The sequence below is a fragment of the Orbicella franksi genome, chromosome 2, assembly GCF_964199315.1.
Source record: "Orbicella franksi chromosome 2, jaOrbFran1.1, whole genome shotgun sequence".
NCBI classification, from domain to species: Eukaryota; Metazoa; Cnidaria; class Anthozoa; order Scleractinia; family Merulinidae; genus Orbicella; species Orbicella franksi.
This window is the reverse complement of record NC_138146.1, coordinates 33,544,913-33,572,688: the sequence shown is the minus strand read 5'-3', so window position 1 is coordinate 33,572,688 and position 27,776 is coordinate 33,544,913. Positions and strand designations below refer to the sequence as shown.

Genomic DNA, 27,776 nt, shown 5'->3' with positions numbered 1-27,776 from the left:
GAAATTTCCGGAAATTCAAATCAGAATTTTTGGTCAAAATGGAAACCACTATTTTGTATCAGGGCAATCTTAGATCACCAAGTGTATATTATACACTTGATCTTTGATCTCGAGGTTAATTTTGTGTTCCCGAGAATCTAGATCTCCATGCTTCTTGGGAGAAATTCGAAGGAAACTTCGAGTTTCGAAGGGAAAAAAAATTCAACTGTTTCCCGAAGGAGCAGTGATTAAGTTTATTGTTATATAGCTGGGGTTTAGTGTAAAGTAATAAGGCAAGAAGAAGTCAAAGTAACCACTGGATCATGGGTAGTGGGGGAGCGAGCGACAGTTACGTAATTGTTGCCCGGCGGACAACATTTAGATTAAGCTATTACCACTTGACCATAACAACATAAATTAATTATTATTTGCAGCATTGATATGCAAAGGCTCCACTCGAGTTCTCAATGAGGGTATACCGGCGGATGAAGGTTCCAGTCTTGCACACGATGAAGGCCCAAGTCTTGCAGATGGTGAAGGCTCCAGACCTGCACATGATGAAGGCTCCAGTCTTGCAGATGAAGGCTCCAGCATATCGGCGGATGAAGGCTCCAGTCTTGCACATGATGAAGTCTCATCTCTTGAGGACGAAGGCTCCAGCGCCGAGCAAAAGAGATCCAACCTCTTATACTGACAGATGCTCCGCCGATGCCGATGATGAATCAGGCTGCCATTTAGATACAGATATTAGCTCAGATAGTTTATGAGTCGATTGGGGTCTGAAGGTAATTGCAAAGGGAAATAAATACGAATAAACAATGAGAAACATGCGGTGGATCAAATTATTGGGAAGACCCCGATTTAAATGTATTAATGCAATTCATAATAATCTTCAGTTAGTGGAATGCTGCGTCGATCCCAAAATAGACATTCTTTTGTTTGCTGAATGAGGTGAAGGTAAACATCTGAAAATTAAAATGTCCTCTGCGTCTCGGGTTTAAAAAGAGCTTTCTTCCAAAATATTTATGGCGAAAAACACTCATGTTTTTATGTGACGCAAATAAATAAAAACAAAACCATGCAATTATATGTATGTGGCATCAAGTCCCGTTTCAAACATGGCGCTTTCATCGGGTGTCAAACAACTCTGTTAAACCGCCAAACTCCAAACGTTTTCCGCGGCCGACTGGAGGAGAACGTGTCACGTGTCCATCAAAACTCACTTACTCTCAAGGGCGAACAAAACTCACTAACTCCTTAGGGAAATTAAAACAACAAATCGAATTTACGACTCGCAGGTGATCTGGCCGTGCACCCTGAAACAAGGGCAAATTTTCGCTAGTTGCCAGTCGGCGTCAAGGAAATAATTTTGTCGCGGTTTATTCTACTTTTAGCTTGGAGGTAATAACGAAACACTTAAAGACTGGCCTCACGAGAAACAGTAAGTTTTGTTTTCCCTCGACCCCAATGTTCTCCACGGCATTCAGGGTCGAGAGGAAACAAAACTCATTGTTTTCTTAGGGCCAGTCATTAAGTGCTTAATAGAAATCATCAAATATATGGAGTTGGCCCTCAGCGCGTCTTTACATACTTGTAATACAACAAATGTTGCGCGAAAAGTTGAAAGAGGGGTTGATTACTCGGTCTTTAGGCAGAATTCGAACCCAGGACCTCTGGAATAGATCACCATTGATCACCATTGCCCTTTGCTCATGAATTAAACTGTCGTCTCACAACATCAGAGAGTATCGAAAGCTAGTTCTCAGTCTTCCTATTTGGACGTTTTCTGAACTAGCTCGTGTACTTGGATCAGTTCAGAGAATCGAGCCGAGCCAAAGATAAACTCCAGGGGATTGGGGACAAGGCTACAGTCAGTCTTCCTCGCCCTTTTGCGATCTACTTGGCTCGATTACCAACCGCTGTTCGGGAAAGGAGCCCGCGCTCCTCTCCCGAAGGCGCGATCTGGGTAAAACGGTGCTCTAGTGGCAGTCGCGAAACGTTTTTACTGTTGAATGTAAATAAGGAATGTATACAGTCGTATGATACAAGGATGAACGAAGACTTACATGATTAAGTGAGTTCAACTTTATTGAAGCATCACAAGTTTTAAGTCATGTTTCTCCGTTTGGTGACTTGCCTTAGCTTACACTCTTCTTCTTTAAAGGACAGTCAAACTACGTTGATTATCAAAACCACTCATGAAAGAGGCATACCACTATTCTCTTCCTCAAATCGACTGTTACAAAACTAACCCCACGGCAAGGGCCATAAGAAAACCAGCAAGACTGTGGAAAACTACTCCGCTGGCGTGCGATTTGGCCGGCATGGTTGGTTGCTGGGAAGCTTTTGCTGTGGCATAGTCAGAGTTGCATTTGTCTGACTGACAGCTGGCCATCTTGGAGCAAACTGTGTTTTCAAGATCCTTGCATGGATCGTCATTGCAGTCTTCATATAAGCAGCAACCTGTGTCACCAAAAAAAACTGTAAGACGCCGATTTATGTTGGTCAACGCAATGCATTCTTGGGAACACCCCGAGACAACAATCTTGTAGATTTTCTTGTGGTTTTGGGGCTTATTGTTCTAAAAAACGTAATTTACAGTATTCTATTTCATTTGAAAGCCAATTTTCTTTCCTTTTTTTCTTTAAAAACGTTAAACGCGGGTAAAAGCTAAGTCACCTCGCAACCAGAATGGTAAGGTGAGGGGGGAGGCGGGGGGGGGGGGGTGGGGAGACGGGAGAGGGAGGTGCGTTTTTTACCCAAGCATTTTGGGCCGTGTAATATAATTATATAACTCCTATTAAGCAAAGTTGCTCTGGACCTAAGTGGGAAAATACGGTTCGTAGTGTCAAGCTTGGCTCCAGGCTAAGTAAACAAAGTAGTCCTTAGGATGGTCATAAGTTCTCTCCTAAGCCATTTTTTTAAGTCTCCTGTTTGGTACGAGGTGATGAAACTGTCCCCTAAACAAGTTAAACTTCAATAATTCCCTGTAAAAAAGAGCCACCCTGAAATAGCACGTCTTGAAAGAGCAGCCCTCTTGGAAGAACACGTCAATTTTTTCAAGTTTGCCACCCATAATCTGTGTTTATATTCCCTTAATATAATGACTTGTCCACATGGTGTTTTGCTCCTAAACTCATGTCCCTCCTCTAGTCCTAGTGGCGGAGTTTTGAGGGTAGAAAAAGGCTCTGATGAGATGCTTTTACTTACTTTTAAACTCGAGGACGCGATCCAGTGAGGTGTAGTTAACTGTGTACACTCGACAGGCGTACACAAATTTGGCTGCGAGGGGTCGTCACACTCCACTGTCGCTGAGCCCGCGGATTTACAGCTTGGTGCTACTCCACCGCATCGATAACAAGTGATCGACCATGCTAAAAGAAAAATCAATCTAATTAGAGTCTAGTTAGAAGCCCTTATACGCCAACTGGCTGGCCTCCCACCAGTTGGGATTCTTACTCATGTTCTATTGCAGTATTTGTTTATATTTGTTTACTGGCTTTCACTGGGGCATAGTCATAAGCTCAAGCAACATACGTAGACGGTATAAGATGTTGATAACGAGCACCTTTTATCAGGGAAATTTCTTAGCAAAAGAAGCTTCCTAACACCACCTTAAAATGTCTTCGTATGTTCCGTATGCTTATGCGCATGCGTATGCGCTAGTGAAAATCAGTCTTGGCAGTGTCCCTAAGTTCATTTGACACTTAGTGATGGACCATGAAAGTTTTAGAAAAATAATGGTCCGTCCGTGAAATAATTCGCAGATTATATATTGAACGAGGTTGACCAAAACATCGTGATTTGCCGGAGCCAAAGACTGAGGCGAAAATAATTGATCTGCGAGATACTGATCAATCACAATATGTTTAGATAACCGAGTTCAATAACTGTTTTATCATTCGATCACCTAGTTTGTTTTCATACAAATCACTCTCTGACAGCTCAAGGAAGCGATCTGCTATGCATTGCTCAGCACGGTTACAGTTACGCATGAGTAGAATATTATTTGCAGTCAAATACATTTAGAAAATTTAGAGAGAAAAATTGATTCTAAGGGACTCAAGACTGAAGGAGAAAATGCACGAACAAAGTTATTAGTTTCTTAAGAAAATGATGGGCTGCATCGGTAGGCAAGTCAAACACTATTTTGGCTGTTAGCAATCACCTGAAGCTGACCTGTTTCGAGTCATTTTAACGGCAGAATGGGGGACATGAGGTAAGTTGTGTTTACTTTATTGGAAGCCGTGGAGTAACAAACAGTGCATAAATAAATGACTACAATCATGGACAAAAGTGTTGACAAATTTGAGCAAAACAAACGCTTTCTTTTGGCGTCCTTCGGTAATTGAAAAAAAACATCTTTTTTGTCGATAGCCAAACCCCCCTCTCCCCCTTTTCAATGTTGAAATACGCTCCGTGGACACTGTCACGTGGTTACAACAATGAACAGGTGAGAGGGGGTCGAAACGTGAAAATTGGAGATTGAAAAACTCATGTGTTCAACGAAACAGGTTTTTTTCGGGGAGTGTCTCAACTGCTTTTGTCCATGATTGTAGCTAAGGTGCTGAGCAGGCCAACACTTATCTCATTATATAAACGTAGCAAGAATCTGGAAAAAAAATGAGTTAAACGTTTTTTTGACATCACAACACTGTCAACGTCTCAGGCCCGAACGCTCAATCAAAGTCACCGATCGCTTCGATTGTGTATCTTCCAATGTAATCTAGTGTATAACTTCCACTCTGTGTTGTTTTCTGAGACCACTCTGGATCCGTTCTGAGCTCGCTCTTGGTCGAGGTAAGAACTATGAACGTCTCCTGACTTCATTAGCTTTTATTAACATTCGATGCATTGCACTTTTTCTTCCTTTTCATATTGGCCGAGAACCTACCACATGACCTACAAATAACCACCTACAAATACTGGGCTGCTCATGCGTAGCACCGTCTAAATGTGTTTGGCTGCAAATAATATTCTGCTCATGCGTAATTGTAGCCCCCATGATCTCTGGTGAAAAATGGCAGATTGCTCCTCTGAGCTGTTAGAGAGTGATTTAAATAAGAAAACAAATTTGATGATCGAATGATTAAACGATTTTTGAACTCGGTTATTTAAAAAAAAAGATCAATTATTTGCCTCAAATAATTGATCTGCTCTCCACTGACAAATCATGATATTTAGCTCAACCTCGTCCAATAATTGCCACCTATTCATTGCACAATGCTATTAAGGACGTTTGCGCGAAAATTTTCCAACATTGATTTTTTTTTTAGATTTTTACTACTGTAGGATGATGAGTTAGTTATGTCAGAAATGTAACAAAAAATGGAGGGTCACCGACTTCGTTTTGGAGAGAACATGCCCGGAAGAACACCCTAAATCTGAAAAAATCGGGCTTCATTAGCGAATAAGGCCACAGTGTCTGTAAACCAAAAATATTGTATTTAGATCTTTGAAATGAAATGTTCTCTGCCAAATATTGTTTGAGTGGACCTATTAAATAAATTTAGCCAACTCGTGAGGTTCCTTAAAGAACAAGTTCGCATTTAGCGACCATATAGTTTCACGCGCTTGGCAGCAGCAAGATGGCAGGATTCGATGTCCCGTGGACAGAAATCTTGAATTTTTTTTAACTTCCCACATTGATGTTTTGTTCATTTTTGGACAATGTGGAGATAATTGTAAATAAAATATGTTTCTGGAAAGAAAAGTAGGGGTCACCAGACGTCCAAGATCGTTAAATCCAGGCAAAGCTATAGCAATGGTCATCTGCCCTATCACTGTTCGTTTTATTACTTAGCCCGCGCTCTCATGCGTGAAGTGGCGCGTGAATTTGCGTGCGTAGTAAGGATGCGCAGAAACAATTAGCACAAACGTCCTTAAATTGGAATTTGATCTTTCGTTTTTATAGGCTTTCCTGTCGAACAGTTTGAGTTTTTCCAAATCTGTAATATCGACAAACCTTTGCTAAAATTGCCATAGTTTCAGTGTTATTTTGCCAAATTATGTGATGTTTTTATCCAAGGTACCGATATAACAAGTGCTGTCATGCAAATTCCCGTCGACTTCAGTTTGGCAAGCTGCGATCACGTTTTACCAAGCTGCCTATTGCGAGAATCCTGCAAAACCGAGCAGTAAATCTGGATCCTTTTTAATTTTAACTTAGGGTCGGAGGACATTTTAACCAAGAAAAGCCAGAAAATGACAACTATCTTAAAACGAAGCAAGTTATAAATAATGCAAGAAAGTAGTTATGGAAAGTTTACTTAAGTGTCGTTTAATGTTTCTTAAATGAGCAGTATTGTTCAAGCTGTATTTTATCAGCTGGCCTTTATCACTGAGGTGACTCAACGGAAGACCAACAACTGCAATGTAGAATAGGTGAAGTCTTTTAATGGCGACCAGAACTGCCGGGTTATACAATGAAAAGAAATGTCGCCAAGGTTGAGATGTATGGGCTATTTCTAATCAACTTTTGAGCCGAAAAAAACAAAAGAATTCAAACTAAGACTTTTCAGTAAATGGACGCATAGCTTGTTTGAAAGATTTTTATCCCCTGGTAGTTCTGTTACGCCTCCTGTTCTGCAGGCGAAGCCGGCGTGAAGAGTTACATTTGATTCACTGGAGCCAGCAAATCGATCGATTGTTTCTGAAATAAAACTGGGAACAAAGAAATATCAAAGAAAACTCAAAGAGTTTTATCTTCTGCGAGTCCTAGCTTCTGTGAGTTCGTACGCTAGAGCAGTTCAGAAACATTTTTACTCAGTTCAAGTGTGTGCGACCGTGTGAAATATAACAAATCGTACCATTAGGCATCAGCCGAGAGATTTTTCCACGACACTAAATCATCATTAGACGTTTATAAGCCCTAAAATACACTCCAGCGATATATAAATTAGAATAACGCCGTCTAAGCCAGAAAGGGAGTCGTTCTGTTTCTGAAATACCATTGCTAAAGAAAGGAGTCACATCAGTTTAATCAGTATCCGATATTGTAAGCAATAAAGACCGAACTTACCTACTGCGAATAAAGAAACGGCAATCAGTACTGCAAATAGAACCTTCATTGTCAATTGAATCCTTTCGTGGAGTTGGTCTGGGCAGAAGATCAGAGCTAACAGACACCGCGGAAATACGTTTTTTGGGGCGCGATACAGTATTTTGCTGGTCAGCGGTACACCTTAACAAAACTACAAAATGCCTGCAACTTTTACATTGTTATCGCAGCGAGTCTTGTCGACAGTGAAAAAGATACAAAACTTAGAGCGCACACTGTAAACTTAGCTTTTAAACTCCGCTCATTTGTTGGATAGTTCTCAGTTAATATTATATATTGTGCCAAAGCCAAACTGAACTTGCACACGGTGTGAAATTGGTGTTCTTTCGTGAAAGTTCATGCTCGCAAGCGGCGAGCCAGTGGCAATTTACGTTACGATGTGCGCTAAGGGTAAAACTAAGCAACTTTTGTGTTGCTGCAGCGGTGTTCTGAGGACATCAACTTCTCAAGTTTGTTGAATTGATGGGCTTGAACCGTGTGAATCGGTACGTCAACGGCATTTCGATCAAATTCGTCGGGAAGACAAGCTCGTGTTCGTCCACTTGTTCGATTGGGGGCACTCGCGTAAGTAAACACGGTCGTCCTGTCTCCACTCGGTATCACCGAATTATGGACCAAGTTGGCCGAAATCGAAGCAGAGCTTCGTATAAATCTTGGACACGTTGGTGTAACAAGTGTAGGACTGAATCCTTAAAAGGCTTCAAAATCTGGCCTCAACTCGGGGAAGAATTCACCGAGGTATGTTTTATCATAAAATATCCAATTTTAATTCTACTGTACTTCAGTAAGCTTGAGGCTGGCGAAAATAAAATTTTAAATTTTCATGTTTATTATTGTTTCTTTGTTTCTTGTCATAATTTCGAATTGTTGTAGTTCTGTATTTTGCTTTTACCGCCTCTAAAGTGTGAAAATTATTTTAAACTAGTGGCATAGCTATTAGAGTTAAGAAAAAAAGCTAATTAGCTATTAGAAAAAGCCACAAGAAGTACATGACATCTGATTATCTTAAGATGGCAGAAGACATGGAATACAAAGCTGTTAAAAGGGTAATTAAAAATACATGCATATGTTATTGAAAGACAATAAAAATACCATAAAATCTGGGTAATAACAACTTCCAATTAAAACTCAATAAATGAATTTCATTTTTAGTTATAAATAGGCTATCCCCCCTGTATTCACACAGCAATCTTCTGATTGTAAGGCCACCCAGATAATTTCTGACCACATTACCTTAGAGCCTGAGACTCTGTATAACTTTCTAAGATTAATATTTGTTTACATATTACTATTATCTGGATTTCCCAATAGAAAACTTCTTCTATTGTACATTTTTTTCTATTTTGGCTCAGCAAAAATCCTTTTAGATACTGTCCATGGATGATTTCCACAACACCAATGCTGTAAAAACACCAACGGAGAGAACACTGACCAATGCTCTCCATATGGCAACTCCTCTCCTGGACATTCAGCCCCGGGGGGGGGGACTCCCATATGGAGTGGACGGGGATGCTCGTCGGAAATTTTGAATTTAACCCCTAAAAGAGACCAATCTGGGCGTGGCCGAAGCTTATGCAGACCCCTAAAAGAGACCAGTTTATAAAACAGACAAATAAAAAGTACAGTGACATTTAATGATGGCGAATTTGTTTATATGAATTGAGTAAATATAAAGAATCAAAATTCTTTCTGTTTTGTTATTTCTTTGTGTGCAACCCTTAACGAGACCTTGACGGCTAAAAATAATGACATTTTGCCCAGAACACCCTAAGCGAGACCAAAATCCGAAATTTACACCCCTAAGCGAGACGACGAGCATCCCCGTCCATTCCATATGGGAGTCCCCCCCCGGGCATTCAGCCATCTGTTGATGGTGGGGAGAGGCAGGGGGCAGGAGCTCGGGAGAATAGGGGGCAGGAATCCAGAGAGAAATGCAAAATGCTAATTTTTGTCATTCATTAAGGCTTCAAATACTTTCAAAAACAAGAACTGAAAATGTTACTTGACTTTCATTTAGTGTCTTTAGAGACTTCTAGGCCGACGGGCAAAGAAAAATTCACCCTTGGGCTCAAAATGAGGCCCAAAATGAAACCCTTTGACAGTGGTTACGTCATAGGTCATTCACTTGAAAGACATGGGTAAGAGTAGCAAGGCTGAAAACGAAGGAAAAGGAAATGCCCAAGGGGTGTGCAGCTAAATGACTAAGATGTGTTTTGAGTCTCTTAATTTACAGGGGACAGGAGCAGGACGAACAAGGGTGGGAGTCAAGAGATAGAGGTATGGTAAGTGGGAGAACAGGGTATGGGAAGTGGGAGGTTCTGACTCCGCTGTCTCTTCCCCCACTTGATGCAGTACCTTGTCCCTAAGTAAAAGGTAAAGTCTGCATAGAGCCAAGTGGCCCATCAGGCCAGGCTTATCTCGGGTTCTGTAGCATGAACCGACTAGGAGTATTTCTACTACCCCCTGCCAGATAGCATGCTAGTTGATCACAGGGTTACCCCCAGCATTAAATTCACCAGTACCCATATACACCTTTGTGGAGAGAGGCACCGTGAGAGTAAAAGTGTCTTGCCCAAAAACACAACACAATGTCCTTGACAAGGGCTCAAACACGGACCGCTCGATCCATTGCTGAGCGCACTTACCACAAGGCCACCGCACCTTCCACCTTGTCCCTTAGGCCTAACCTTAACCCTAAACCTAAAAAAAGGAGTCTGTAGATTTCAGTCAAGTTTATGTCTTTTATCACTCGTGTATTTGAGACAATTTCTAATTTCCTTGCTTTCTGCCATTCAGTTTACAGTACCAAAGCCTGATTTTAAGTGATTCGCAACTACTGACGGAACTTGTTTTTGCAACTTACAACTTCAGACTTTGCACAAAATTTCTCACTGGAGAAAAGCAATGTTGTAGAACTTAAGTGATGAACTAAACGCAATAAATATTAATTTGTAAGAAATGTATCTGTTCTTTAATACACGCTTTTGTGTCTAGTATCTGAGTTCGATGTAGCGAAGATATATTACCAATGGTTTGTAGACGACAGTAAGCCAATTCAGAGACACAGTGGCATAAACAAACCCACTTGTTAGCCAAATATCACAGGAAAAAAAATAAGAACATATAATTATATAATTTATTGCCATCAGGTGCTATAATGTCTTGTAATGAAGTGGTTACAAGTTAAGTAAGAATCTTACAGAAGGGAGGATGATACAATATTATGACTAAGGGGATCATAATTAATAAATATTTCATACTGATTCAAAGCACGTGATATGTACATGTCTAATTCATTAAGCACATACAATGTAAAAATTATTTTGTAGTGATTGAGCAAAGCTCATCTGAATTAAATTAAATGAAAGGAAAAACAACAACAGTCAATTATTTACATCAGTTGATACACTACACATGTAAGATAGGGAAATAGAAATCGAAAAGCTTCAAATGAGTGAGTAAACAAAATAAACTAGTGGGTTTCATTGAAGAGTTGATTTACTGCCTCTCTGAAATGTTGAATGTCTTTTCAGCATTCTACTTCGTCATTGGTCAATGTCGCTAAGGAGTCACGTGAGATATGCGCGCGAAACCAGAGCGGTCACTTGTAAGCGAACTTTAGAGTAGTTGCACGTAGAAGTATTTATCATGGCGAAAACAAACCATCCAGAAGATCCCGACGAAATACCGAAGGAAAATCCTACTGAGGAAGTCGAAGACGACCTTCTAGAGGATCCTGCACTCGACAATAGCGACTCGCTATTGAGAGTACTCACTAATTTGGACCGAAACATGGATCACATGGCGGGTTCATTGTCCGCCATGGGCGAAGCTTTCGCTGCTTTGTCGAAGCAGCGCCCAGCGAAGCGAGACGCTCGCTCTGGAACTTTAGACCCTTTAAATGGGGAAACAAAGAAACCTAGAGTTGATGCCGGTGATGTTGTTGAAACTGGCGGTGAAAGCGATGATTCGGACGTTCAAAAGCTTCTTGCAACCAGCGCTGAGAACGACTCCGAAGGCGCCAAAACGTCGTCCGCCAAAACGCAGGACTCCTGCAACAATGAAGGCGAAGACGATCTTTTAAAGAAATTGGCCCTTGACTTCTCAAAAGATGACAAGGTGAGCAGCCCAACATCCAAGCAACTTGCAGATATTATCAATAAGAGATGGGCTTCGAAGCTGAGTGAGAACAAGGTCAAAGAGACGGTCGAGAAATACGCTCGCCCTGAAAACCGCGAGAAGCTTGTTGCCCCCAAAGTGAACCCAGAGATTTGGGGAAAATTAACCCATCATGGGAAAAAGCAGGACCTCAGATTGTCCGCTATTCAGAACATGATAGTGAAGGTTGGAGCCATTATTGCTCAATCAACCCAGAAGCTCATGGATTTTCGAGGCCAGGGCACGCAAAGTGGCAAGCTCGACACGGGCGCCTTAGTCACAGCACAAATTGATGCCATTGCCCTGTTGGGTCACACCAATTACGAGCTCTCGCTTCGTAGACGGGAAGCTATCAAACCCAACCTTAACAAGGAATACGGCTCGCTGTGTTCTTCGCAAACGCCGGTTACCAACTTGTTATTTGGCGACGAGCTTCAGTCGCAGCTTACTGCAATTCGAGCCTCAAACCGAATTAGTCACACGGCAGTGCACAATAGCACTAATAAATCTTTCACCAAACCTCCTTATCGCCAGAAACAGGACCAGCCTTTTTTAGGCAAGGGCCATTTCCAGTCCAGGTGGAAGCCCCAGAAAACCTGGAAGAAAAAGGAGGAAACCACCAAGAAATAAATACTGCCGATGACATCATGTCCAAGCTCCACATGTTACAGGTAACCCAATTTGAAGGCTTTATTCCTACACTCATAGCTTACCTTGTTGCCCAAACAAGTTGCTTCAAAAGCGGTAGGCTGGCACAATTTGTCCATTGTTGGCAAAGAATCACCTCAGACACTGAGATTCTTCAAATGGTGTCAGGACAATACATTGAATTTGACACTAAGCCTTGCCAAACACGCCCCCCTGCAGTGAAATGTTTTAGTGTAGAAGAAAATGCTATTATTTCCAAAGAGGTTGCAAGCTTGCTTCAGAAGGCAGTTGTTGTTGAAACCAGTCATGAACCAGGGGAGTTTATCTCTTCTGTTTTTGTGCGACCCAAAAAAGATGGCTCTCACCGAATGATCCTGAACCTTAAAAACCTGAATAAGCATGTGCAATACAACCACTTTAAAATGGATACCCTTCAAAGTGTAATAAGTCTTATTACCCCTAACTGCTATATGGCCTCTGTTGACCTCAAGGACGCATATTACTGCGTACCTATTGCGGTTTCAGACCAGAAGTACCTTAAGTTTGAATGGGGTGGCAAATTGTATCAGTTTACCTGTTTTCCTAATGGTTTAGCTTTCTGCCCAAGGAAGTTTACTAAACTAATGAAGCCAGCCTACTCTGTTTTGAGACAACTTGGGCATATAAACTCACCGTATATTGATGACTCGTACCTACAAGGTGGAAGTTATGAGGAATGCCTAGCTAATGTTCTAGACACTGTGAAAATGTTCCTCTCATTGGGTTTCATTATTCACCCTCAAAAGTCAGTTTTTATCCCTTCACAAAACTTATTATTTTGGGGGTTTGTCTTGGACTCAGTCCAGATGAAAATTTATTTGACCAATGAAGAAGTCGACAAGCTCAAATCAATTTGTACCAAGCTTATCAAGGCCAAAGAAACCACTATACGGGAGGTTCCAAGGGCGCTTGGGTATATGGTATCTAGTTTCCCAGGTGTCATGTATGGCCCGCTCTATTTCCGTCAGTTAGAGAGGGAGAAAACTCTTGCTTTAAGATATAGCAAGGGTGATTATGATGCTTGTATGGTAGTATCAGACAAAGCTGGTACAGAATTATTGTGGTGGAACACACACCTTGAAACCAGTTACAATGTCATTAGTCATGGTGAGCCTACTGTTGTCATGTCAACTGATGCCTCATCCACTGGCTGGGGCTGCACCCTAAACGATACCAGTACAGGTGGACATTGGACTGCAGAGGAAGCCAGAAACCACCTAAACTATTTAGAGCTCCTAGCCATATACTTGGCTCTTAAATCTTTTTCACCTATCATTAATGGGCAGCATGTGAAGGTCATGGTGGATAATATGACTGCCCTGTCTGATATTAACCATATGGGTACTAGTAGCTCTGAAAAAAGAAATGACCTAGCCAAAGAAATTTGGTTATGGTGTGCCCAAAGAAATATTTGGCTGACAGCCGTCCATATCCCTGGTGTAGAGAATGTGGAAGCTGATAGACAATCTAGACGGTCTCACTCGCAACTTGAGTGGACACTAGACAGAACTATTTCCAGGGACTGCATCAATGCAGCAAAGGTTGAGCCCAACATTGACTTATTTGCTTCCAGAATAAACCACCAGCTTCAGCCCTATGTATCCTGGCATCCTGACCCAGGGGCTGTGGCAATTGATGCATTTCATTTATCATGGAAGCAATATGTGCCTTACATGTTCCCTCCATTTTCTCTTATCTCCAGAGTATTGCAGAAGTTCCAACAGGAGAAAGTTCAAGGAATTATCATTGTGCCAAAATGGCCAACCCAAACGTGGTGGCCTGTCTTGATGAGAATGCTGATCGACAATCCAGTACTACTACCCAAAAGAAAGAAACTGCTGTTTCTTCCGAGCAGTCCAGAAAAGATTCACCCTCTGTATCCAAAACTGGAGCTGCTGATGTGCCACTTGTCTGGAGATCCCTTGAAAGCCAAGGAATTTCGACAGCAGCTTCCAGAATCATGCAGTCCTGGAGACCGGGCACCACAACCCAGTACCAAACTTACTACAAGAAGTGGGAATCATTCTGCTGTCGACGGAAAATTAATCCCCTTCAGGCCACTTTACAGGATGGCGTAAATTTCCTTGGAGACCTCTTTGCTACTGGTGTGGGATACAGTTGTATTAACACTGCACGTAGTGCCCTGTCCTCTATTATTGTGCTTCCTAGGAGTGTTCATTTTGGCAGCCATCCGCTCGTTACCAGGTTTGTGAAAGGCGTTTTCGAAAGTAGGCCTTCCCTCCCACGATACAAAGAAATATGGGATGTAAACTCTGTCCTAAGGGTACTTGCCACCTGGACTCTTGGAGTGGATTTAAGTCTGAGAGATCTGTCCTGGAAGCTTACCATGTTGCTTGCCCTCTTGTCTGGCCAGAGAGTACAGACGCTGAAGGCGCTTAATCTGACCTCAATGAATTTAACTGCAAACACATGTGTATTTACCATTGAAACACCACTGAAGACCACTCGGCCGGGCAAGCACCTAGGTCGAATTGAGTTTTTGGCATACGAGGCTGACCGGAACCTGTGTGTTGTACAACATTTGCACGCCTATATCGATAGAACATCTCACTTACGAGGAGAAACTGACCAGTTGCTGATTGGCTATCAGAAGCCTCACAAGCCTGTGTCAACTGACACTATCGCTCGCTGGATCAAGAATGTCATGGCCAAAGCAGGAATTGACACTAGTGTATATAAAGCACATAGCACAAGAGCAGCCGCCACATCAGCTGCAAAAGGGAAACAGGTCCCTATTGACACTATCTTGTCTGCGGCAGGTTGGAGTAGTGTGAGCACCTTTGCTCGGTTTTATGATAAGCCTATCCAAGACACTGCCGCAAACTTCGGACATGAACTGCTGCATAGTCACCGTTAAATGCTTTTTACACAGCTGTTTCAACCAGAATTGTTTACCATATTGTTACTGTTACTGTAAGGTTACTTGAAGAGACATGACATTTTGATGTGGTGTGTACCTTGTTACAGCACCCTGTTGTCATCTATATTGCATTAAATAGATTGATGTTCATGGTTTTGCTCATGATCATGACGCTTTAAAGTCTCACGTGACTCCTTAGCGACATTGACCAATGACGAAGTAGAATTGTAAAATTAAACGAAACTTACCTAAGTTGAAGTTTGATTGAGATTCTACGAAGTCATTGGTCTGGAGCTAGGGAGTCAGGTGCCCTCCCATCTGGGCTACCCACCCTACTGATTTACAACAGTCCTGATCATTCGCCCTTAAAGTGTGACCGCTCTGGTTTCGCGCGCATATCTCACCTGACTCCCTAGCTCCAGACCAATGACTTCGTAGAATCTCAATCAAACTTCAACTTAGGTAAGTTTCGTTTAATTTTACAATTAAAAGATGTGAAACTTGACCACATCCCATAAGTGGAAGCGGTTTCGTGTAAACAAATTCAGGTGTTTGGGCATTTTAAAATATTTAGTTACCTGTGCATACATGTACAAGGAAACAGTCTTGACAATTTCCATGTACTACCAACATGTAATTGATGTAAACAAAAAAGACCTCAAGCGAGGAAAAATTGTCTATGAACCAAACATATTGAGCGGTCTTGAATGTTTTCAGTATTTCCAGCGTTCGCTTCGGCCAACAAATCACAATATTTTCGATTTCTACTCCCTTCGCAAATGCCACCATTATATATAAATGTAGGCTTAAACAATCTTTAATGATAGAGAAATATCTTGTGAATGAAAATGAACAAATGTTTATTCTGACAGCAAACGGCAGGTACAAAAAAATTATTTCATCTGTTCCAAAAGGCGCAGAAAGTCAGAAAGGTGATAGAAACGCCAAACAAGCCAGTCTTTAAAGGCAAATTCTTATCAAAGTTTCTTTGACGCGTAGCGAAATATAATCTAAATGAACAAGCACCACATGTCGGCGCAAAGTGAGTGTGAATAAAACGGTCCCGACTTACATGTACCTTAACCACTTCATGCAAATTACACTTTTAATCCAACTAGTCTTCAAAATTCTTGCAAAAGCTTCATACAGAACCAATCTTCTGCTTTGCTGGATACCCATCGTTGTTTTCGACAATTCTGAGGCGAGGGCGACTGAAGCAACACGATCCAGGCTTGAGTCAGCAAACTACACATTACTCCACACAAAATGACTCCCCTGTACCCCTATTCATTACCGGAACATTGTTTGAGTATTAAAAACCCATTTAAGGACGTCAAACTCACCAATAACGAGAAGTATTAAGGATATTTTCGACCTTAAATCGAACCAAAATACTGATCTCGGAGAACTGATCGATCGAAGGACAGCACAGCCTGATGGTGATGACCACTGACCAGTTACGGTGACGTCAAAAAACGTATTTCCGCGGTGTCGAGCTAACACTGTAAGATTTGAATATTCTTTTGGCTAAGCCTAGCAAGTATCAAGTCACTGCTGTGTTTCTCTTTGGACAATTTATGCAAATAATTAACAATGATTGGCAGACAGACACGATCATCATGATCATTTTAATCTCAGGCCATCAAACGGTGTTAATCCAACAAATTTTTCTTTTCACTTATTCCAGACGTCTAAAACCATTCATCGTTATGTAAATTTTGGGGTGCGTTGATTCGAGAGTTAGGCATTTTAAGATTTGCGATGTTATTGACGAAAATGCACGAAATTGACCATTTTATGTCATCCTACCATTTTCAGAGGTGGCAAGGACTTAGAACTGATGGCATAAGAGCTTTGAAGTGAGGGGAATGATATAGCTTGGTAGAATGTACTTCTGTAGCGCAATTTAACTTGTGCGCAATATACCAAACAGTAAAAGAAAAAACAAGACCAACATGGCTGCTGAATGCCAAATACTGTGATTTTCTCAAATTGTTTTCGTAATTCTAATAACTAAGGTTTTCGATAAACAATTAGGAATAAAAAGCAGCGATATAATTAAAGAATGACGTTTCGACGGCTCCATGCCATCATTCTCAAATTCAAATAAGATACGTTATGGGAGTTCGTTATATAGTGAATGTACGTGTGAAGGACTCAGTGCATATGATTATTTTTTAAGAGATAAAAATAATCGACGAATAACAATAAAAATACCAAGCGTGATGCGCCTGAACTGTCAAATAAAAAGTTTTGCTTTAATGGAGTCGGATTGAATGTTAAGTGTTGGTTTTTTGTTTTTGATGAAGAGCATTTCATAAATTAAACAATCCAGTTTCCCGCGGCATTTCTTGAGGATTGTAGATTGGTCACGGAGATCTTTGTTCCTCAGATTGTGTACGTCCCGCAGGTGTTTACCAATGACAGAATGCGCTTTAATGAGCATAAGCATTCTGTCATTGGTAAACACCTGCGGGACGTACACAATCTGAGGAACAAAGATCTCCGTGACCAATCTACAATCCTCAAGAAATGCCGCGGGAAACTGGATTGTTTAATTTATGAAGTGCTCTCCATCAAAAACAAAAAACCAACACTTAACATTCAATCTGACTCCATTAAAGCAAAATTTTTTATTTGACAGTTCAAGCGCACCACGCTTGGTATTTTTATTTTTATTCATCGATTATTTTTATCTCTTAATCATATACACTGAGTCCTTCACACGTACATTCACTGTATAACGAACTCGCATAACGTATCTTATTTGAATTTGAGAATGATGGCATGGAGCCGTCTAAACGTCATTCTTTAATATCGCTGCTTTTTATTCTTAATTGTTTTCGTAATGGATCGAGAAAAACGTCGATGTGAAGGCAAACATTTGCATGGGGAAGGAACATTTTTCCTTCGTGCGTCGTTCGAACTTGTGTTGTTCTGGTTCACAATTAGTACTTGAGGAACGCAATAACTGAATTAATACCAGGAAAAAAATTGAACAACGCAAACCTGGCAAACCCGATGAGAGACTTAAGTTTTAACCGGGTTAACAAGTTCGTCGCAAACACAAATTAAAGCGTGTGTAATTGCAGGCACTGGGACAGGCCTACTGACATTCTTTTACACTTGTGAGCATCTGTGAAGTTACACAGTGAAAACATCATATCCATAACACTATTTATTGCGAGAATCTAGTATTGTGCAGACGTACTTTGTTGGTCTTGTAACTAACCTTGCTCACCAATCTTTATGCGGCCTCTATAAACTGTAAACAGCGTCTCATAAAATATTTACAAACCACATGCTGATAAGGACTATTATTCAATAATACTTCTTTTGGTTGTATATGCATGTTCGCAAAATTATGACTCTGTATTCGAGCCAAAAGTTGCACTTATATAACAATCTTTATTTTTATATTTACATATTTCTACCGTTCTACCCACACACTGGTTTTAGTTGCTACGTTTTACCGTACCCAAGTTCGCAATTAGCCAATCAGAAGCCGTCCTGTCCTGATACCCTGCACTGAACTGGTTACGATACATAACTTGGCCGAATTTGGGCACGATAAACACTTAATCGTACCCTTTTACGTACGCTTCGGCGTCAAATCAGGCTCCTTTGTTCTCGTCGTGGGTATTTGGCGAGACGTAGTCGAGCCCATATAGGTACCTTGCCTAATTCCTGTACGGCTTTCTCCCGGGCCTTAACGGTCAATTGATTTCGTTGACGTACCGAGACGAACGGCCGGAAGCAACTACTCTTTTCGCCTCGGACCACGTGATCCGAAAACGATTGATCGAGGTGAAATATCGAGGTCTAGAAACTAGGCAAATACGAATCACGGCTCGACCGCCGAAGAGTACAAGAAAGGTACGATAAGCTGTAAGTGCACTACTGTACAACTACAATATCTTCCAGAGGAATATAAGCGTCAAAAGAAGTGCGTTTTTACTTCGCGCTTCGAAGCGAAACTTTTACAAAAATGGCATGAATAAGAAACATCACCAGCAAAAACAAAACCGAAGAGTTTATCTTGACTTGTGAGTTGCATAGATCTTCACCGCAACACGAAACTTTACAAGTTGCTTTCATTTTGTCACCAGACTTTTGTAGGTCTTTACATGCCGGGAGAAGACTGCCGGAACATTGGGATTGGGACAGATAACCGCGCGCAAACATTGTTTCTCTGTCGTCAGAGTTCGCGTCCATCTTTTCGTAGCTGTACTTTACGCATCTTGCATCGGTAAAGTTGCAGTTGGTTTCTGTTGTGTTTCCGTTACAGTGTTCCCAAGATTTACGGCTCTGACACCTGTTACAACGCAGACTGCTGGCTGTAAGAGGAAGACAATTTGATATCAGGGATATACAATAAAGTTGTCTGTAACCTCTCAGCTTCGTTAAGTTTTTTCTTTCAAGAAGTGCTTTTTAAATAAATAAATAAATAAATAGATAAATAAATAAATAAATAAATAAATGAATTGCTAGATATTTTGGTGTCAATTTGTAGTAAAAGAGAATGAAAGACAAGAAAAAAAATGAAACGATGGACAAGGGGGGATATGAGGTAAGTTGTGTTTACTTTATTGGAAGCCGTGGAGTAACAAACAGTGCATAAATAAATGGCTACAATCATGGACAAAAGTGTTGACACATTTGAGCAAAACAAACGCTTTCTTTTGGCGTCCTTCCGTAATTGAAAAAAAACATCTTTTTGTCGATAGCCAAACCCCCCTCTCCCCCTTTTCAATGTTGAAATACGCTCCGTGGACACTGTCACGTGGTTACAACAATGAACAGGTGAGAGGGGGTCGAAACGTGAAAATTGGAGATTTCAAGAAGTGCTTTTTAAATAAATAAATAAATAAATAAATAAATAAATAAATGAATTGCTAGATATTTTGGTGTCAATTTGTAGTAAAAGAGAATGAAAGACAAGAAAAAAATGAAACGATGGACAAGAAACATATATGCGGAGATGGAAGAAGAATTTCGATTTTAAAAGTGTATGAATCTCTTCAGTCAACACCCAAATGCCGGTCTTACTTTTCTCCGTCTTAAACTGAAAAGTGTCATATCAAATATGGCATATCTTAACGTTTAAACGAAAAAGAAACCTTTCGAACCTCGACAAACAAACTAGAAAGAAACCTAGACGGCGAATTGAACGAACCAAAGAGAACGCAGTTGCGCAGTAACGCGGTATTTTGGCTTAAAAGAAACAAATTTAATGGAATGAAAGTTTTCAATCCTGAAAGCTCGGCTATCGACGCGACGCAAGCCAGTAGTGAAGTTTGACCAGCAGAGCACCTGTCAATTTCATAATTTCATAGATAAAATAAGCCTCAAAACCGTAACGTTGTGTTTTCTTCACAAACGCGTTTGTAAATTCGTGGCTGGTATCGATTGTTTTGTGGGTTAGTGATTCGCATTTTTCTCCAAAACTGATTTGCTGATATGCAACAATAAAGTACATTATAGTACCTACCTTCAGGCAGTATGTAAGCAGTTAGCATGGCGAAAATAACACAGCGTTTTACACGGGTAGGGAAAGCCATTCGTACGCAATTTGGGTGGCAATTTTCTCAATTTGGTGTTGAATAACTTTCATCCCATACACAAATTTTACAAGCTTCTTTTAATCATTAATATTTTAGTGCCTAACCTTTTCAGGACACCTGCGTTGAGTTGTATTTGTGACTGAATAACAGCCTAAAGAAAGCCTCTACGCACAGTTGATTCTCCTGTAGGCAATGAAATTACATGGAAACCCTATCGGATCAGAACACGAAATTTTACAGAAGTCAACAATTCATAAAGGTTTGGAATTGATACCAACTCTATATAAACGCGACCATCAACAGATTAAAAATTATAACAATGAAGAAACATAATGAAGAATTCTCGGAGATTCGGTAACAGTAAAAAAACTGCGTCATTTAAATGAGGCCATTTTAGGTCAATCATTATCCGGCAACAAGCAGACACCTGTTCTTCCCGTGCAGTACGTTTAATTTCGTACTTTATTTTACGGCTTGTGTTTGTAGCCGATATAACGCGAGCTCTCATTGGCTTATTCTAAGGCATTATTCTCCCGTAACGCCCACGGCCCGATTACAGGCCTGCAAAACCGGGGCAAGGAGCCATATAAACTTGTTAACCTCGAACGTTCTGTTATAACGGGAAAATCAAGAGGGAAACTCGAGAGGACTGAGCTTCTTAATTGAGTGCTCACTGAACTTCCAAAGAATATCTTCAATCGATGATGATAATGCCCAGCGAAAAGTATGAATAAATTAATTTATTTGTTTCATAACATCGCTAATGGAAAGGGCGAAGAGAAGTCAACTTTGTTCACACCGTGAGCGCTCACCATTGGATTATAATGCGAGCTTCACCATATTTAGTTTCGCTAGCTTTGCAATAAAGCATCTTCTCTTTTCTCTTAAAAAAGTGAATAATTAAAAAAATTAGTACTCCCAGGAGCACACACGAAGAGTTGATTACACTGCATTCGGCTCCTCTTTTTCCCCCTTTCAACCCAGTTTACTGTTGCGTGAATCTGGGTCTCCCGGATGAAATATGAAATACATATACTTCGGCGGGGACTGAGAAGTGACGACACTAAAATTGAGTCGATGAGTTTTCAGAAAACAACTTGTGAGTCATTATTTAACAGATGTTGAATAATTTTTGCATAACTCATTTGTCTGTTCGTTAGTAATTTAAGAAATCGTTTGATTCCCTGCAGTTTTTATGTTGCTAATGGAGTTATGTCAGCAGTGGAGTAAAGCAGAACTGCGTTTTGGCGCCAACCCTGTTCGGGATTTTCTTCTCGATGTTACTCCACTACGCCTTTGCCGATTGCTCGGAGGGTGTATACATTCGGACGAGGTCAGATGGCAAGCTTTTCAACATTGCCAGGCTCCGCGCCAAAACCAAGACCCTTAAAGTGCTCATACGCGAGCTGTTGTTCGCGGATGATGCTGCCCTGGCATCCCACAGCGAGGCAGGCCTTCAACGCTTGGTTGATAAGCTGTCTCACGCCTGCAAGGAGTTCGGCCTTACCATCAGTCTAAAGAAGACAAACATCCTAGCCCAAGATGCAGAGACACCTCCCGTCATTACCATCAACAACACTGAACTGGAGGTCGTGGACTCTTTCACTTACCTAGGGTCAACAGTGCCAAGCAAGGCGTCGCTAGATGTCGAGATCAGTTCAAGGATCGCCAAGGCAGCCGGCGTTATGGCCAACCTCAACAAGAGAGTGTGGATTAACGACTTGTTGAGCGAGAGGACCAAGCTGCAAGTCTACCGATCTTGTGTCCTTTCCACTCTCCTTTACGGAAGCGAGTCGTGGCCCACATACGCCAGACAAGAGAAGCGGCTCAACGGGTTCCACCTCCGCTGCCTTCGGCGTCTCCTTCAGATCAAATGACAGGACAGAGTCTCCAACACCAATGTTCTTCAACGAGCCGACATGCCGAGCATCCCTACACTACTCATCCAAAGACGCTTACGGTGGCTCGGTCATGTTCACCGTATGGAACCCGATCGCTTGCCAAGGCAAGTCCTCTACGGGGAACTGTGGGAGGGCGCCCGACGCGTGGGCCGACCTCTCCTTCGCTTTAAGGATGTTTGCAAGCGTGACCTGCGACTCGCTGAATTCAATCCCAATACCTGGGAGGTCCTCGCGCAAGTCCGCGCCGCCTGGCGTCACGGTGTGAAGGAGGGGGCACTCAGGGCCGAGACGAAGGCCAGGGCCGAGGCGACAATCAAGCGGGCGGCGAGAAAGGAACGACAAGTATCAGTTCGTGAGGCCACAAACTACATCTGTACCAGCTGCAACAAAGACTGCCACTCAAGAATCGGGCTTTTGAGTCACTTAAGAGCCTGTCGACAGTGATGCGCTGACCATCGCCTCTCCGAGACGAGGATACCATATAATTTTTTGTTTTAGTCCAATGTCATGATTCGAAATCAGCGCAACACCGGTAAGATTAAATCAATGCAAAGCCAGGTGAAGAAAAGCACCAACAAATTATGTTAAAATTCGCCTTCATACGTCACATCGATGACTGATGTTTAGCCCGACTAGAATAAGTAATATTAAGGCAGACATGAAATATCTAACTCTTGCCGGGATTTTGGTTAGCGTTTTTAAGATGATCCAAACAGGTATAGTACAACGTCTTATTCTCCTGCTTTAAAAACCTCAATAACAAACATAGTTCTCCGTGCGACACTTTTTAAACAGCGCGTAATCGCGGAAAACCTTTTAGACATCGTTGTTCATAGAAATCAAAGAAAACGTGGGACAACTTGTCTGCGTGCAGTGAATTGAAATATATGAAGTGAGTTTTAACAGGAAGGGAAACTGTAGTTCAATTTAGGAAGACAAAAAGAAAAACCTTAAAGTAGCTGAAAAATAACTATTCCTTGTTTTATGTCCAGCATTAATCATAAACTGGCTCGCTTTTTAAAGATTATGTTTGACATAATAATTGCCATTCGGAATTCATTGGCTTTAAGGAGCTCCGTCACGGTGTTCCGTCTTTTTTTTTGGCCGCGTACAAAATCTCCTTTAAATGGAAGGAAACCTGAAAATAATAGTTTACTAAGATAGAAAAACATCAAAGAGATAATAATAAACCATAAAGGAAACAAGGATGGTCAAGGATGGCGAAGATTAACACGGATTGTAAACGACGAATTTGAAAAATTTAGGCTAAACTTTTCAAAATGTGCAAACCGTGACTGAGCTCCTTTAACTGAGGAGAAAAAAAAAGTTTCATTCAAAAGAGTAAGTAAAGCGATATTCATGTTAAATTTATTTCATATTCGCTGCAGCTTAAGCCAACCATGACGGCAAGAAACGAGAACGTCACCAGACAAAAGTTTTGAAATGAGCAGAACGACATGGCTGTGCAGTTCATTGTAAATCTTTGTATATTTCTTAGCCCTCCTCTTTAAACAGCATCGTGAAATGGCCAAGTTCTGTGTATTTTGGAGAACGCAAACGACAGCGGCTAATTTTTGTATTTGCCTTTGGAAACAAAACCTATCATACATATTACATATTTAGTTTAAGAAAGTTTTGAGACCCATAGGGGAAACGGAATCAGATGACTGAGAAATTCGAATTACGATTAGGATTACAAAAGTAAGAGCTGTCTCTCTTCTCGCATAACGAGTCAATTTTCTGGTATACTGATATACAATTTTACCTTTGGAATATTTTCCCTGACGCAGTGAACGGCCTGGAATGTTACCATTGTGAAAATTCAACTTCTTGGAAAAGCTGTGATGAGAACCTTAAAGAAGTCACTTGCCGGGAAAGTTTCAAGAGATGCTTCAAAGCGAACATAACGACCCAAAACGTCTTAAAAAATATTTCCAGCTCAGTCTTTGCAAGAGGCTGTGCCGACAGATGCGATGCCAGCGGGATTCTCCATTGTGACGAACATGTCATCTGTGACACGTATTGTTGCTCCGCTGACCTCTGCAACATGAGCCCGAAGATAGCGAACAGCAAAATGATGATGTTAATCTCCATGGCAACGCTTCTTCCAGCAGTTTTCTTCTGTACATAAAATAAAGCTGACAATCTGAGCCTTACGGGTAATGATGTTCTATGATAATGCAGGTATCAGTTTCCAAAACAGCCAATAATAGAATGCAACCAAGTGCAGTGCTCTAGGTCGTTGTAGTGCATGCCGTGCAATGCCATGCAATGCAATGCGATGCAATGCAGTGCATTGCAATGTAGTGAAGAGTAATAGAGTGTCTGTTTTGGATGGCTTTTAAAATCGGTATTAATTTGAAGTGGTTTCTTGGAAATTCAAAACCAAAGAAACTATGATCAATCTGATCACTTCTGGTAAAAGAATAAGACCGTGCTATTGCATTAAATTAGCTCTTGGTACAAAATAGCTCCAAAAAAATTACCCACCAATCTGCTTTTACCGTCGGGTACTATTACAGACTGTATACTTGTCATATCGCGTGTGCGACCCGCTTGTCTATCTAAACTTGTATACATGGAGGATATTTTCTTATTACGAACAGCACGGGAAAGCAGCAAAGGAACTCCCAGAGTGCATTTCGCTTCCACAGAGGGATAAATCGTGCGCGATATAAGCGCGACGGACATAAGCGAGACGAAATAAGAGAGAAATCACTATCCAAAGGCACGCAGCACGCCCACTTAAAGTGATGAACTCACATAATGCGCCATCGCTTAAAAAGTGCACGAAAAAAGAGGCCACGAGAAACCTAGAGTCACGCGCATTTTTCTTGCGCTTTCTTTTTTTCGTGTCACGCTATACGGGCTATAAGCAAAAGAGCGGCTGTTCGTTGTCCAAACACGCGGCAACTGTTATTACAATTCTCTACTAGCCTGCGTAGCAAGCGTTTCTGTGGGGTTCGGGAGCAACGAATTACAGCGCGAAAAATGGAGCGAGTAAAAGAGGGGGGAGGGGGAGGGGGAGGAAGGAAGGTATTACAATTTACGTCAAGCCGGTTATTATAATCCCTGTATAATTCACGAAATGACGTGGTATGACGTTATCAAACTGGATTGAAGAAAGCACGCTATCACTGCCGGCAGATCAAAGATCGGAATGCGTACACAATCTTGGTAACAACATGATTGATCGTACTATTTTTAGATCGTCTTCTTGAAACTCTAAGTAATCGTGCAGTGCGCAATTATCTCAACAGCATTAGAAATACAGTATGCTTATACTCATCGCTGCTATGGAGTCATTGTGTGTCAGCGTCATAATGATCTGATTAAAGCCAACAAAGCAAGGGAACACGAATCGCGTCAGGATGAAATTTTCGCTCATTTATGTTCTTGCCTGACTAACAAGGTTGGCGGCTAAATTAACACGCGTTTGAGTTAATCATGAACAGACGAACAATCTAACTAACTTCAATATGTAAATAACCTGCAGGTTTGGAACTTGACCTTGTATTTTATACAGAGCGGAAAAAACCAGAGACAGAGGGGTGGACTACACGAGGAGAGCAGAGCGATCAGGGGTGTGCATCATTACCACAAGCTTTTATGTTGACCAATCAGATAACAGCTTTTCTGACAAGTATTGTTACCTTCCTTCCGAAATAGATCAATTTCGACATTTTTAAGGTGTGCCATCACATTTAGCATAGAAGGCTCAGTTGAGTTCTTCAGTTTGCGTCTTATCGTCCCAGTCAGCACTACCGTACGGTGGGTTCGCAGAGTCACAATCACTAGGCGACTAGCAAAGCGGAAAAAACGAAGAAACATGTCGAATTTACAGAGTTTGGTGATTGTTGTGTTTCTAATGTTCTCGCCACTTGGTAAGTAAACTTACGTGGTACATTTCTTATTTGCTAAATGCGTAATACCTAAAGACATGTTTAATTCGTGCAAGTCGGATGTCAAGTCGCTCGGTGGTCTTGCATCATCACCAGGCAAGACCTCGTGGCACTTTTAGTTTCAGTTAGAGTGTCCTTAGCTTCGTTCTCAATTCAAGAACTTTGAGGAGACTTTGAATCTGTTCACTATTTTAGTTTTTGTTTGCAACTGGATGTCTTGTTAGACCACTTTTTGTACGTCATCTCGATCGATCTCTATCCATTATCACAGGTCAACACGTCAACTGTGCTAAATATTTCAAAACGGATCGAAGCATTCAATATCATGCCATGTGAGGGCGTTACATACCACGTCGCAAATAAGCCATGCTGAATTGCACGTTTGAGTCTCAGCTTGAAGAATCATAGTTGCTAAAGCAAAGCATTCTGCAGCAAAACTAGACAAGGAGCCGAAACGTTGTTTAATTTGTTTGAAACAGATTATTTCAGATGAACAACCTACGTTGAATGAGCTGAAGACCGCTTGAAGTAATCGAATAACAGTAAAGTAAATTCACCAGCGCGGTTGCAAGTATTCAAACTATCAGTTAGTGCAACTCGAAGTCCAATTTCCATATATAGTTATTTTACTTGCCCTGTAACCGTTTTTTCTGGCAGTTGTAGCAATCTGATTGTTTCGGAAGAGTAAATGTCTTGCACCAACTAATCCAGCTCTTTACTTCTACTGTTATAAATCGCTCAAGTCTAACTATTGAGTACTCTATTAGCCGATGAGGATTTCAACCTGCTATTTAGCTATTTTATACAACATTTAAAAGTTTTTCCAGAAGCATCTTGCCCTTGACACATACCGCGAAGTCTAAATTTTCCGGTTTCGAAAACACCGTTGCGTGCAGAAAGATTTTACATAGATTTTACATGTGGAGACAATCTTGATGGCTATTTTCTGGATTGCTTGCATACACAAATTCGGTCAGTTCCACCCGTTATTTTCACGGTTAGAAAATTTTGAAAAAGGTAGTCACACGTTTATAATTTTACCTCGCTTCTCCTTCAATCTTGCAGTGTTTTCCCGTGAATGTTATCAGTGCCTTAGCACCCACTCTTGGAAAGACTGTGATGCCAAGCGATACAAGGGCAGGTGCGTAGATTCGCAGCACTGCGTTAAAGCCAGCGTTCACGTCAGTTCCATTGATGAAGCTTATGTGAAAGGCTGCGCGGCTGCCTGCTCAGCATCAGCCGTTCCCGCCTGCAATGAGCCTGGTGTCAAGTGTAACGTGGAATGCTGCTCCTCAGACTACTGCAACAGTGCACCCGGTCAGATGGTCAGCGGTCTTCTTTTGATTGCTTGCGTTGCCACTGGTTTTATCCACTTGTTCAGTTATTAGGTTGTAATTATGTAATAATGGATTATCGTTCATTGTCATTTAGAAGAACGCGGTTATTATGCGAATCATTCGAGGTTGTTGATTTATTGTTTAGCAGCTGCTAAGGAATGTTAAGTAAATTAATCATACGCGTCGTTTTAAATTTGAAGGATTTCTGACCTTCGTTGATCAAAGCTGCATGTAGCATTAAATAGAAATTCAATAATTGTTGCTCAATTTCAGTGATAGGTAAATCTTCAGTTGCTTGTAACGTTTC

At 41.2% G+C, this 27,776-nt stretch overlaps 3 protein-coding genes and 1 pseudogene across 4 annotated transcripts in view; 3 read left to right on the top strand and 1 right to left on the bottom strand.

Annotated features, from left to right (window-relative positions):
* LOC145479484 (uncharacterized) overlaps positions 1-27,776 on the top strand; it is a 106,273-nt gene that overhangs the window by 75,312 nt on the left and 3,185 nt on the right. The gene's annotated exons all lie outside the window — the stretch shown is intronic.
* On the bottom strand, positions 809-7,857 carry LOC145469770 (uncharacterized; annotated as a pseudogene). The gene is made up of 3 exons (XR_014042361.1): positions 7,001-7,857; positions 3,190-3,353; positions 809-2,442 (listed from the first exon to the last, which is right to left on the bottom strand). The product of XR_014042361.1 is annotated as an uncharacterized LOC145469770 (transcript).
* LOC145473522 (uncharacterized) lies at positions 11,845-14,762 on the top strand. The gene is made up of 2 exons (XM_081455030.1): positions 11,845-13,482; positions 13,587-14,762. Exons 1-2 carry the CDS (start codon positions 11,845-11,847, stop codon positions 14,760-14,762), a joined length of 2,814 nt encoding a protein of 937 aa, XP_081311156.1.
* On the top strand, positions 25,620-27,520 carry LOC145479492 (uncharacterized). Its single transcript, XM_081457874.1, has 2 exons — positions 25,620-26,114; positions 27,198-27,520. Exons 1-2 carry the CDS (start codon positions 26,060-26,062, stop codon positions 27,518-27,520), a joined length of 378 nt encoding a protein of 125 aa, XP_081314000.1. The 5' UTR covers positions 25,620-26,059.

What these genes read in the sequence shown, in the direction of transcription:
- LOC145479492 (XM_081457874.1), top strand. Translation starts at nt 26,060, where the DNA reads ATGTCGAATTTACAGAGTTTGGTGATTGTTGTGTTTCTAATGTTCTCG. An exon ending in TCTAATGTTCTCGCCACTTG is followed by an intron (nt 26,115 to 27,197) that starts GTAAGTAAACTT and finishes TCAATCTTGCAG; the next exon opens with TGTTTTCCCGTGAATGTTAT.
- LOC145473522 (XM_081455030.1), top strand. Translation starts at nt 11,845, where the DNA reads ATGTCCAAGCTCCACATGTTACAGGTAACCCAATTTGAAGGCTTTATT. An exon ending in ACCACCAGCTTCAGCCCTAT is followed by an intron (nt 13,483 to 13,586) that starts GTATCCTGGCAT and finishes TCTTATCTCCAG; the next exon opens with AGTATTGCAGAAGTTCCAAC.